This window comes from Centroberyx gerrardi, chromosome 6, assembly GCF_048128805.1.
Source record: "Centroberyx gerrardi isolate f3 chromosome 6, fCenGer3.hap1.cur.20231027, whole genome shotgun sequence".
Classification (NCBI taxonomy): domain Eukaryota; kingdom Metazoa; phylum Chordata; class Actinopteri; order Beryciformes; family Berycidae; genus Centroberyx; species Centroberyx gerrardi.
The window spans coordinates 25,997,199-26,010,703 of NC_136002.1; the positions used below are offsets into that span (position 1 = coordinate 25,997,199).

Below are 13,505 nucleotides of genomic sequence, written 5' to 3' on the forward strand. Positions count from 1 at the left end.
TCATGTTGTACATAATTTGAATAAAATTGTCTAATTCCATTGGGCCTTATTGTGTAACTGATCTTTTCAAAACCAACGATTCTTTGACTATTCTGCTCTACACTGATGATAGCTCCTCTTCTAGCTTGTCTGCTGGCTAGAAATACCATAACAGCTAGCAGGCAAGCAAACGTAGCTAATACTGAATTCATCATACAGTGAATTTCAATGAATTCCATTAATATTCCATATATTATTGGAGTGCAGCAGCATTCTCTTTTTGAAGCGCATCATGTAAACAACATTTGGGCAACATCCACTTCTTAGATTCTAAATGAGACCAGTTCTGAAAACTCAGATTCTTGCCATGATGCCCAGAATACGCCAATATTAGGCAGAATACTGATGCGTATAAACACCTTATGCGGTTAACATATTGTCTGAGGCAAATTAAATAGCTTCGGTTTCACAAGTTTAGTGCGGTAGCATTGTCTTAAGCTTGTGACAGCTTTGTCAGCAGCTGGTGCTAATCACTCAGTTATTTGTAATGGCAAATGGTAAAAACAACCCCCGCAAAAAAAACTTTCTAAGTGAGGAAACAGTTTTTTGTTGTTATGAAGGAGATGAACATGATGAAATATTTAGCTTAACAAAACAAGAAAAGTGAAAATAAGACATTATAAAGGTAAGTGTGTAAATGAATTATAACCATGGATGAAGGCATATCCAAAAGTAGATGATTAATGAAAGCTGATGTAAACAGCATTTGAGGAATTTGACCATACCCTTCATAAGGATATTAGTGTGCTTGCTATCTTCTACTGTACGGTCGGAAAGCTCTTATTCATTATGTGCAACTTTAAAGTATTCACTTTGTTTATTGCAAAAAAGCTAGGATTTTAACTTAATATGATGATAATTACATTGAGACCGATAGCCACTGTAGCTATAGCTGTGTCTCGTTCAAAAGTTGATAACAGTTCCTGAGTGAAAACCAAGGGGCCAAAACAGTGTTTGAAGCCAATGCCGAAGTCCTGGGAGAGACGATACCGCAAATGTCCTCAACTGGCTGCATGAACAACTTGAAACTCCACCCACCTCAATAAGTCAGTGGGACCAAGGCCCAACTTCTGTGTAGAAGATAAAGTCTTATTTTTCCTAAAAGAAGTTATAGTCACAATAACTATTTTCATTTCTTCTTATGTCTCCCCTTATGGTGCTTTTTTAAATAACTGTGCCATTAGGAAGAAGTCCACCTGTAAGGCTTAAACGTAACAATTCTTGACTTACTGTAGTAATAATATGCTGTATCTACACAGCAATTAGTTGAGAAAAATTCTATTATGCTTGTCTTTTGGAAGCAACAACTCGATGTAATTCAGAGACATTATTTTATCTGTTTTTATCATAAATGATGCCTTGGAGGTCTGGATCACATTTCCTCTCTCTTGAGGGCTTTCAGGTGATGTCACACACTCTCTGGCGGCCATATTGGAGGTCCCCAGCTCTTGGGCAACAGTAGCTTTTAACAGCTGATTGTGTTTCTAAAATACAACTTGGCCATCTCAACAAAATAAGACAGAGTAAATATCTGTGCTGTTTTTGACTGCGAATGGATCATTTCACCACTTATGTAGCTATCTGACTGATTTTGTGCTTAGACAATATCAGCTTGTTAGCTAGCTAAGTATCTGCACAGCTCATCACTGTTTTGTTGTAAACACATCTGATTTGCGCACTAGCTAACAAATCCAGAAGACGCTAGCACTATTAATTGTTTTGATAAATTAGCCTGCTACTTAATTATTGTTTTTAAAATATATTATTAGTTTTGGTAGTGTGGGCTACTATTGAAATAACTTCTAATGGTTAGTGCAGTTCTGACTATATTGGCCTATCACTATGTTTATTTATCCAACCTAGATGGGACATCTAGGTTCTATCTAGGATCTATAAGAATATTGACAATGGAAATGCTTTGGAGGTGAATGGTTATGGGAGTAGATAAAATAGCCCACTTTTATCAATTGCCCCATAACCCATGAAGTAACCCGCTCAAATCTGATTGTTTTCACCTATAGTGACCTTTTCTCAACAGTCTTAACAGGAAAAACAAGGGGAAAAACAGATTTCATGTGATTTATTTCTGTAAAGACTGAAAGGTCAGATCTGTCACAAAAAAAAACAAAAAAACAAAAAATCATTTGTGCTGACAGTGTAATTTAAGCCCTATTGGTTCAACATCGACACAAATGCTTCCTATGTATATGGCAAACCTGCTGATTTGAGGCATTCAAGAGGGTGTGCCATTTTAAACGCTGTAAGCCTAGTTGACTGGAGAGATTTAAGCAATTGTTTATGTACAGTAGCTCATTAGGACCAAATCTAGTTCTGATGCATTAACTGGAACTAATCTGTAAACTGCCGGTGCAAAGTGATGCATGTTATAAAAATTAAACTGTAAATCTAGCTGCTCAAACATATTCAACTTTTGATAATGCCCTTATCCAACACTTCAATAAAGTATCTAAATCAACATAGGAACATTTGACTTCCTACTAGGCCTTCTAATATTCAATTCATTAAGTCATGGAAAATCCATATGTAATTATGGTAAAAGCTAAGGCTGTGATTACTTTTGCCCAGATCAGTAATGTACTCTGTGTCACCCTCTTTCTCACTCCATTGGCACCTGGCATTAAAATACAAATGCAGAGAGGACAGAAGATACATTAGGTCACACATACACATGTGCAAATGTGCTCAAACATTGATCTAGACCCAATCCAGCTGCAGTTTGTAACTCGATTATCATTTTAATTCCAGGTGTAAATGGCCTCTAGATGGTTTGGCAAAATCCTTCTTATTTGCATTAAATGTGTTTCTGTGGAGCCTCAATCTAATGTAGACCAGTGGTGGAAAAAGTACTCAAATCCTTTACTTAAGTAGAAATGCCATAATGGAGAAATACTTCATTAAAAGTAAAGGTTCAGCATTCAAAAGATTACTTAAGTAAACGTATATAAGTATTAGCAGTAAAATGTACTTTAAGTATCAAGAATACTCATGAAGTACTCATGAATGGTCCCTTTCAGAGTGTTAAATTATTGATGCATTAAACTGGAAGAAGTAACCTATTTTAATGTTGTAGGCGGTCCAGGTGGCGCTAGGTCTAACTACTCCTACTATGACTTATTCTGCGAAGTAACTAGTAACTACAGCCATCACATAAATGTATTGGAGAAAAAAGTACAATATTTCCCTCTGAAATAGTGGAGTAAAAGTATAAAGTCTCACAAAATGGAAATACTCAAGTAAAGTGGCAGCACCTCAAAATTGTATTCAAGTAAATATACTTAGTTACTTTCCACCTCTGCTGTAGGCACATCTTGTATCTGCACTGGGATTATAGTGGAGTTCTACCATGTTTAAACAAGAACAGCTCACAGCAGCTCAGATAGGCAGGATGTTGAAATGACCCTATACTCCGTAACAATCGTGTATCAATTATGTTTTGTATTCATAGTTTGAACTGATAGCGTGATCTTAAATGATGCAGTCAGCTGATTGAGCTGTTACAGAGCCCCGTGAAACCTGTTAGAAAGGAAATAACCAGGACAGAGTGAGCTGTCTGTCAGCTTTACCCTCCATCAAAAAGGACATTTGGTGGCTGTTACTGAATAGCACCTGAGCAGGAGTGAACCTCCCTCGACTCAGAGGTGGTACTGAGCACTGTCCTCCCCTGTGATTTGCCACAGCGGGGGTGGTGGGGGAATGTAGGAGGGTGGACAATCCACAGAACTGGCAATAAATATCCCTGCTGGGGGAAACTCTTAACAGTGTTTTTTTTTTTCTGCTGTACAGGGAAAAAAAAAAGAAGAAGAGGGGGGAGGGAAGAGGAAAGCGACAATACATCAGCTTCAGAAAGTGGGCCAGAAATAGTGTCTCCAGGTGAAACGGGGAAAAAGCTGAAATTACATGTTCAACTGGTGATAGTTATACTAGGTGTCACATTCCTTATATTGGTTTCTGGTGATTAGGGTTTTTACCAAATCCTGATGCTTGCAAACATTCTCTACATGGTTTAGATTTTGAGAGATGAGGACTATACACAGACAAACATATGGCTCACAACAAGAAAATGCCCTTGATAGCGATCAAACCTAACTCCAGAAGTCTGCTACCATGCCGATAAACGCTTTAATTAATAAGAATCCAACAGGACACAAGCTTGATTGTGATCTACGCAGCGGCATATTTTCTCAATTACCATAAGTATGGATTTCCTTTAAGGTGGTGAGAAGCCATCAGGTGGGAATGAATGAGACTAGTTACCACGTCCCGTTGAAACATTATTTACAAAGTAGACTGTACTGTGAGAGAGGTAAACGTCCCTCTTCCATCTGCACAAGGCCATTGGATAATTTGGTCAGTGATGAATACAAAAAAAAATCCTAATTTGCTCACTTAGGAATGGTATTAGATGTTCAATAAACCTTTCATCGTAACAGGAATCCTCGCCCTGTCCTTTTTAAAATGGACCTCTATTAGAAACACACATTCATAACGCCTGAATATATGTGTCATAAATGCTACATGGCACATTAATGAAAATGCCATGTCTTATTTCAGCTTCATGTTTTACCTATGGCATTTCGTATATAGCAGTTGAACAGTTTTCTCAATTTATTGAGCAAAAAAAAATTCAATACTTATAGTCTGCCTTGCCATTTCTAACTGAAAAGCATGACTTGGGGGTAGCCATGAAATGTTCTGTCAGGAAGCTGTTTTTCAGACTGTTTGATATTTGCTATAACCCTCTAGCCTTCTGTATATCTACACTTAACTAAATGCTTCTCCTTTTCTCTGGACCTGCACTGGTCAAAGGATTGCTTCATCCAACCATTTACATTTAGCTGAGAGTCATGAGTGTCCAAATACACCTAAATGGAAAGTCTCAATAAATAAATCCAGAGGCATGTTTTTTCATTAAAATGACAACTGCCAGGATAACTTTATATTTCGAAAATTTAGACTGGTAAAATGTTTTAAACAGTTACTTCACAAATGACAGTATGAACACCATAGGAAAGCTGACAAAATGCATGAATCAGTATTCAGGAATGTTACATGTGATTGTATTCATTGTATTCATTATACTCAGGTGTTATGAATGTGTTATTAACCAGTGTTATTAACTGTGATTAGCTACCTACATATAGTTAAATCAATTGAAAGCAATACAAGGGACATACATACAGTATGTTTATCTATATGTGTATTGCATGTCTATGTAAATGTTCAAATATATGTATATATATGTATGTTCAAAATAGCTTCCAAAAGTTGGACTAGGATTCAACCATATGAATGCTGAATGTGTATCTCCCATTAATTAAAAACTAGCTTCCTAATTAGTCCTCCTGTAATTAGAAAACACTGCATTTAAAAAAGGAAAAAAAGAAGAAACCCTCATTCATGTACATTAATCACTTGGTTCGGTTGAACTCTTGTCAAAGAAAAACACTGGTGTAATTAATGCATCAATATTTGAGATTAGAATGATAATGTGGCCATGTAAGTAGCTAATAGGAGGATAGATTTCACTTCACTATGCAACACCAGGTTTTCCTGTGTCATGACAAGTGTCCTTTTTCATTGGCTTACACAAAATTAGCCAGAATCCCCAGAAAGTCAAAATTTCACTTAATCTAGCAGTAATGGAAGTAACACTGGCAGGAAAAAAAAAATATAAAAAAAATCCTCTACAAGCAGAATCACTGGGGTTTTAGTGTTGCGATGCTATAGAGGATGCAGTTATAGTATCAGAAGAAGCAATGACACAACACAATAACATAAGAAATAACAGAACATGTAAATGCAATATGATATCTGTAAATCAAATACTCTGTATCAGAATATTTTTCTAGTAATTCCTGGGTGAGCAGCAAACAAAAATGCTGGAATTCTCAGCCCAGTGCATAATGAATTTTTAGGCCATATCAGAATCAATAATAACAATAGGAATACCAATAATCGATAACATTAGGACTAAGCATTACATTTTGAAGGGCAGCAGTAACCTAAAAACTTTGAGAAGCTGTCTTATGACCAGACGGTCTCCAGATTGAATGCACAGTCTGTCTGGGAAAATCTGGGTGGGGAAAGCAAATGAGCACCACTCTCTCCTCCCTCCACTACCATTGAGATGCCCTTGAACCAGCAACAACCCCCAAACTGCTCCAGTGGAGCTGCACACCGGCCAACAGTAGAAATAGCGGAAAAGCAAGACTGGTTGCACCGGGTAGCTCCCTGGTGTGGCTGTGTGAATCCATATGAATGTGAAACAGGTTGTTTCTGAAAAAGAGCGAGCATGTTCAGCAAACCTTTTCCTGGATATATAAAGGTTAAAAAATCCCCAGAAAGGCTTGCAGCAGGCGGTGAATGTATGTTAATGCTTCCCGGGCTCTAAGGGGAGATAAAAGGGCGATCTGAACATTGTTTATTGGGAACTGTGTCCAACATAAATCATGTGGCAAGAAAATGGAGGCAATAACTCACCTTTCGCTTTGTTTTTTGTCCCAGCCACTGATAGCATGAGGGGGTAAGGCAGGGAAACAGCAGGTTAGACAGGTTGTATGAAAGAGTAACACTGATAATATGGTGATTATTTGCTCCATCGGTGGTGACAGGGAGAACATGATTGTATGCAGTACATGTGGAAATGTGTGAAGTATTGCTTTATAACACATCCTAGAAACATGCCATGTCCAGTGTTAGTCCTTTAACATCAATACAATAGAAACAAGATAATACATTTTGAGCAGAAAGTGGCTGCGCAGGAACACTTGGAATGCCTGAAGTGCAGGAATACAAACAGTACAGCTTTACTAATTCAAACCATATAACAAATTTAGCCATGTAAAAAATTCATTAACATATACTGAACAAATATCTGTAGCTGGTAGTCCATAGACCATAAATAGTTAGGCATGCATCGCTCATTTTCAGTACAAAAGACATAACATATCTATTATGCTTCTACATTTTCTTGAGAAAAATGTTTTGTCACATGCTCCACTTATTACTATGTGTATCAAAATTGATCCATAACGTTATGGACAAATAGCTAAAACTGCTATATGTAAACAAAATGAATCCGGGTTTACTTGGTGAATTAAAGCTTTGTTTCCTGTTTGCTTGAAGTAACAAAATAGCATAAATGGTAAAAGCGTTAATTAAAATTTTAAGGCATTAATCACCATTGTGTGTCTTGTCTGTCGCTGTATATGATTATAGTGGCAAGGGAAAGTATGTAACGCTATTTTTGACATATTTTGAATCAAAATGATACTTACTATGACCATATAACTTTTCATATAGCTCAAGGATCATGTGATGAAGATAATACCAAAAATACATGTTTTCATTTTATCTAGTCTCAACAAAAAATACGAAATATTTCACACTCCATTGCGATGATCCAATCACTTAGTGATAAGTATGTGTAAAATCTCCTTTAACCGTAACAAAATTAGCACATGCTTTCCTGTAAGGGCTAATCTGTCTCACACCATGCCTGGGAGGAATTGCACAATAACAGTTTCAACTTTCATCTTCTGTGCAAATTACTTGTTACTAAGGGTAACTTGACAGATAGGAAAACACCTTCCTTTCATCATCACTCTGGAGACAGGAGCTCTGTTTGTCTCTAGTGGCTACAGAAAGGAAGGCGCTTACCTTTCTTTCAAGATACACTTAGTCACGTGTAATGAGGACAGAACAGTAAAACAACAATCTTGCCAAAGGCATTAGACTAGTTCAGATTAACACCGAATGTACAGGTAAGCCTTGGAGAAGATATCGCACAGCACACATCCCTAAAAACTGCAAATGCAGCACTGAAAGTTAACAATGTGAAAGTGAGAAGAAAAGCTGTGCTCTCCACCCAGGACCAGCACTCTGCACCACAGCAAGACAGGGAGGAGGACGCCTTGCCACCCTCCGATGTGACATCTCAGTGCACACACACACAAGTCTGCGGTGGAGAACTCACCGCTAAGGTCCTGCTCTAAGATCCGTCTTGTCAAAGTCTGTCCAAAAGGCAGCTGAGATAGAACAGTTAAACAATGGCTTTCTAGCGGGATAGACCTTGCAGTTCATGCTGACAACAGATACTGCTCCTATGCCACGGCGCCAAGAGCAGCTTAAGACAGCAATAAAACTGTCTGTGCAGGTAACCCATCCCCTTTCTTAACATGACTGAGAAGACGACGACATCTACACTGAAAACCAAGAAGACCTTTTTGCTTATCATGGGGTTAAAGTGGCTCACCTACAGGCGCTTTGGCTGTCATGGCTCAGGCACAGGTGGAAACTGAAAAAGTGTGCCTCTCACTTGGATCTGATGTCCAGTGAAAAAATAGATGTCTTTCTAAAAAAAGCTTGGAAATGAGTCTGCAGAACATGTCAAGTGGGTTAGGGTTGTCTACATGAATCACCCACAGAGAGGATGATGTGGGACAGGCTGGAAGAGCGCCCATGGTTTCCTAGAGGTGATCAAGAGTGCAGTTCAAACAGGTTGACGGTTTGCCAAAGATAGCTAACAAAGATTACCCAAAACTGAAAGAGCTGAGTGATCTGCTAATGGACTTTGAGTCAACCAAGGCAGAGAAACATCTTTCTATCCTCACTTTCCTTAACACAGTTTGTGTTGTCAACCTGATTGCTCAAACGCTGCCCTTCATCCTAGAAGAAACATGGTAAACTCTTGGCTTCGGCTACAAGCAGGGAATTTGTGTTCTGCTCCCTCCCTTTGTTGCGTTTGTTGACTTCGTCAGCTGGCGAGCCAAGATGAGGAACGACCCAAGTTTCAGTCTCATTACTCACACAGAGGCTTCTTCCAAAGGCGACGAGGCTCTTTGGAAGTAAAACAGAGAAATCTCGGGTTCACCAAACCAAGGCATCCCCCACAACCTCCTTTGACTTGAATGGACCAAAGAAGAAGGCTCAGGTTTCTGATAGGCAGAGCCCCATCAGGGATGCAAACACATAAAGGTGAGAAAAACCTGAAGATACATTATAGCTTGGGAGTCCAGGGAGGGACATTCTGCCACGGAATTAAAAAGGATATTTCTAGTCATTTGTTCATGAGAATATATCATATACTAACTGTTTAGGTCATCACTATAAAATCATTCTAAGAATAACTTTGGTTCAAAAGATGGACAGTTAAAAATCAAAGGGAGTGAGGAAACAACGGTAGAAAAATCAGTATTCATTGCATCACTTTCATGAACACTTCCAAGTCATTGCTTTGAGCCATCATGTCACTCAAACGAATATTCCCACATCATGTGAATGCACCATAAACTACAGCCACGTTCACAAAGGGAGGGAGGGAGGGAGGGCAGTCATTGTAGTGAGTGGCATCGAAGGAGAAAGAAAGACGCATATTAAACACTAGTATACAATTCAATATTCACGATTTCGACTGCACAATTGCATTTCCCAGATGACAAATTTGCATCTCTGCCTATACACAAAAAACCTTCTAGAAACGTTGCACATTTCATGAGAAGCCTCTTGAGGAAGGCAAGGCATTCAAAAAGGACAGCGTTTGCCTTAGATGTTTCACAGCCACATCAACAGTGAGTGCTAGGTCTTCCTCTAAGATATTCTATCTGGGAGGTAGTATAGAGATGGAACTTTTAGATTATATTCATTTAGAGCTCACAACTGATTTTGCAGTGAGTTGATGGGTTTTTCAGCGGATGCCTGATTTTGCTTCCAAGAAATCTGGTAAGGTTTGGCACACAGAGAGACCAAAATGATCATCCTACTCCTACCTTTGCTCGAAATGATGAAAATAGGTATTTCTTTGGGCCTAATTTTGTCACTGTAGAACATTAAATTGGAGAAATTCCATTACTGAAGGACCCATGCACAGCGTTAGATAGAGCAGAAGGAGGGTTTTTGCTGTAGTCACTGCATTGCTAAATATTTGGACATAAAAATATTTGGACACAAAAAATCCTTAAGCCAACAAGTCAACAACGAATTTAACACCATACAAGCAGTAGAGTATTGTGAAGTTGAATCCAATGCTACTGAAATGTTTGGGTGTCTCTGTAGTGTACATGATGAAAAACTAAGCTAAAAAAATTAGCATTAACTTGCTGCTGTGTGTGTAATACAAATACTTTCAAAAGTATTTGCAAAATAACATAAATCACTTGGTGGATGGTTTTATCCAATGTGTCATACACCACAATGAGTGTCTTCTTTTGTAGTATAAACATTGAGCTAGTTTTGTCACTTGTCTTCATTCCTGGCGCCTCTCTGTTCTGTTCACCCTGCATGAAGCTGCAGGTGGAGCTGCAGGTGGAGCAGGACTCCGGGTCTCAGCTCAAGGAGCCCTGACCAAATCCGCAGCGACTGGGGTTCACAGAAGGTGCAGTTTCCTTGTGAATGTAGGGGTTGACAAGAGCACTTCTTAGCTCCTCAAGAAATAGCCTCCTCTTGTAGTATTTACCTCTCTTCCGGCCGGTGCCCACCTCTGGTCTAAGTACAAATTCACTGTGTGCTGACACATCCCGTCTATTATGGGAAATGTCGAACGGCTAACAGGCTGCCATTCCCTTACAGCTGTAGGTGCCGGTCACCTTGTCCACACTGACTGGGCACACCTCATTTGTTTCTGCTGTGGTCAAGGATGATTTTGGGCTTCTCGTCATCTCGTGCTACACAAAGTTGCATATTTATTCAACACGCTCATCACTGCTACATATGCGTTTGCCCTCTGCTGATATTTGAGAAGATTTGGCATCCATTATAGCAATTATGATGTGTTTGCAGAGGAGGGTGTCTGAGAGCCAGGATGGGTCTATGTGTGTGTGTGTGTGTGTGTAAACAGTAGGAGGTTCAGTCTTAGTAAGGTAAGGTGGGACTGCAACGTTCTCATACAATCTGCATATTTCTCAATAACCAGTCTCCACTAGGCCAATTTTGCCCATAACATATTTCTTTGCAACATAATTTTACAGCAAGGCCGAAAACTCAATAAAAATGGTGATCATTTTGCTTATTCATATACCCATAGCTGAGGGTGGAATGAAGCCTTGTGAAGAAAAATACTATTTCTGACTCAAAAATGGGTCAGTGTTAATCTGAACACTGCAGAAAGGACAAAGTGTTTATCTATAAAAAATAGGTCATTTATTTGTGATCCTTGAACGAGAAGCTCTTATCTGATCGGGAGACAGGGAAAGCCATACAAGCAGCGCATGCCACTCTACTATCTAATGGAAAATTCATTGTTTTTGACACTCATTAATCTTTCTGTATGCTCCCAAGCCTGCGCCTCTTCCCATTTTCTCCTTACGTGGAAGTTATTAATCTCTGACTCCCTCTAAATTTAATAGTGTTGACAAAGTCAGACACCATGATAAGATTCTCCTTGCTGTGAACTGGAAATGTTTGCGAGCACATGGCAAGCATATCAATATATTCTATCTGAAAAGTATAACACTTTGACATTCCTAAGAGGACTTTCACTGAAAATCAATATCAGGACACATAACAAAACACTACAGTGTAAGCATGTCAATGTGTTTAGAGGTTAAACACAGCATGTTTATTCAGTGCAACACTTTGCAAACATATGTACATATTTGTTCATATGACTAAATGACTGGCATAAATTAAGGCCTTTATTATAATAAATAAGTGAAAGGAAAAATCCATGCTTAATTAGATGTTGTGTGTGCTGTTACATTACTACATGCTTGGACAGTTCAGTTATATTTATGAACACGATCAACTCTCTTTAAAGTCCAAAAACAAAATTCTAATCTATGATGCCAAGAGAAACTTTTTGGAGCTGCTCCGCTGAAAACAAATGGGAGGCTAAATTTGTGGACTCGAATATGTCTTAGAGCTTACATACCAAATTGGGCCATATGTTGAAGTAATAACAGACTGGCGCTGGAAAATTCACAGCTAACCCTTATGGTTTTTCAATACATTTCAGATTTTCGTACATTTTCTTCTCTTAAATGTGGGGTGATCACTAAGCTCTAACAACACATTAACCGGTAATACTGACTTTGCCTTGGAGCAGAATAATGTTTTTGATGTGTAAGTGTCTAATTTGTAGCAATTCTCAGGTGAATTATAAACAAAAAAAATCTACTTTTTGCATTATAATCCACAACATTAAACAGTAACTCAGCAATATTGACAGCAAAGTTACATTCTCTTCCTGATACAGTCACTCTGAAACAGTAGAAGTGGAAAATCAGGGGTAATTATCCAGCTGTATAAGCTTGAATAAGCAACAAGTGGATAAGACTGTTGCTGATTAGCCAACAAACAAGCAGTCTTTATTATTATTTCGCTAATTATCTTGAAACTTCCAAGGCACACAAATATATTTTTTTCTGTATATGTTATTGATTCAGTTGTAAACATCAACAACTAAATTAATGTCCAAATAGTTTCTCAAAAGATGCTTCACCCAGCATAAAAAAATACAAAAGAGGTTACTGCTTTGTCACGACCATTACAGTATTTTTAACAATAACCTTAAGTGCGACACAACTGGGAACCAAATGTTCAGATTTTAGATATGAAGGCTATAGCCCATTCTATGAATTTAGTTTGTCTATTTTCATTGTTTTTGATAGCGAACTTGCCTTAACAAAGCAGACATCAACCAACAAAGAGAATGTGGGCTGTGAATTCTCCATTAGCACCTTGATGGGACAATTTCTTTATAGGAAATGAAAATTGGCACATAATCGTGGTTCAGTGAATAAACTCTGATAATAACATTCTGACAGCAGCTTGCTTTCAAGGTTCTGTCATTATGAAAAATCAACAAAAAAAAAACAACAAAAAACTATTACTGGTTGAAGAGTTCAGTCAATTGTTTAGAGTCAAACAGACATTAGTGAACTCGATGCTGCATCATGTGTGGCTCCTAGGCTCTAGTGCAGCAGAACAAAGTCCATTCATTTATCTGTCAAACTTATTTCTGAAGAGGGGATGCAGGCCCGCGACGAAGCAATAGGAGCCGGTCCCTATGGTGATTAGTTTAACCAACCACTGAGAGGTTTGTCCTCTAACACAGTGAGAGCTGGCCCCTGTCCCTCAGCTGGGCATCACAGGGTTCAGAACACTCCCTCTTCCAGTGTCACGCAGCAAACTCCCCTGGGACAGTGGGGCTGTAACTAACCCTTTGACTGGGAAGCACTTCATCATATTCAGCTCACACACACACACACACACACACACACACACACACACACACACAGGTGGAATCCTATTACTTCCTATTAAAGCTCCTAGGACCCAAATTTCTTCTTAGTGGGGTGAAGTCCTGTTTTATCTCTTTTTCTCTCAGTTTCACATTTCATTCTCAAATTTTGATTTGTCACTTCCTTCATGCCAAAAGGATTTCCCACCAGTGACCATACCCAACACCAGAATTTAATTTTGGCAAATATGGAAAATCTACAGCGTCT

The 13,505-nt window shown here is 38.6% G+C and overlaps 1 protein-coding gene across 1 annotated transcript in view; it reads right to left on the reverse strand.

Annotated features, from left to right (window-relative positions):
* Window positions 1-13,505, reverse strand: part of cadm2b (cell adhesion molecule 2b) — a 138,942-nt gene that overhangs the window by 39,068 nt on the left and 86,369 nt on the right. The window contains exon 2 of the mRNA XM_071924728.2: window positions 6,541-6,567. Coding sequence (XP_071780829.1) covers window positions 6,541-6,567 — 27 coding nt within the window. The remainder of the gene's footprint in view (window positions 1-6,540; window positions 6,568-13,505) is intronic.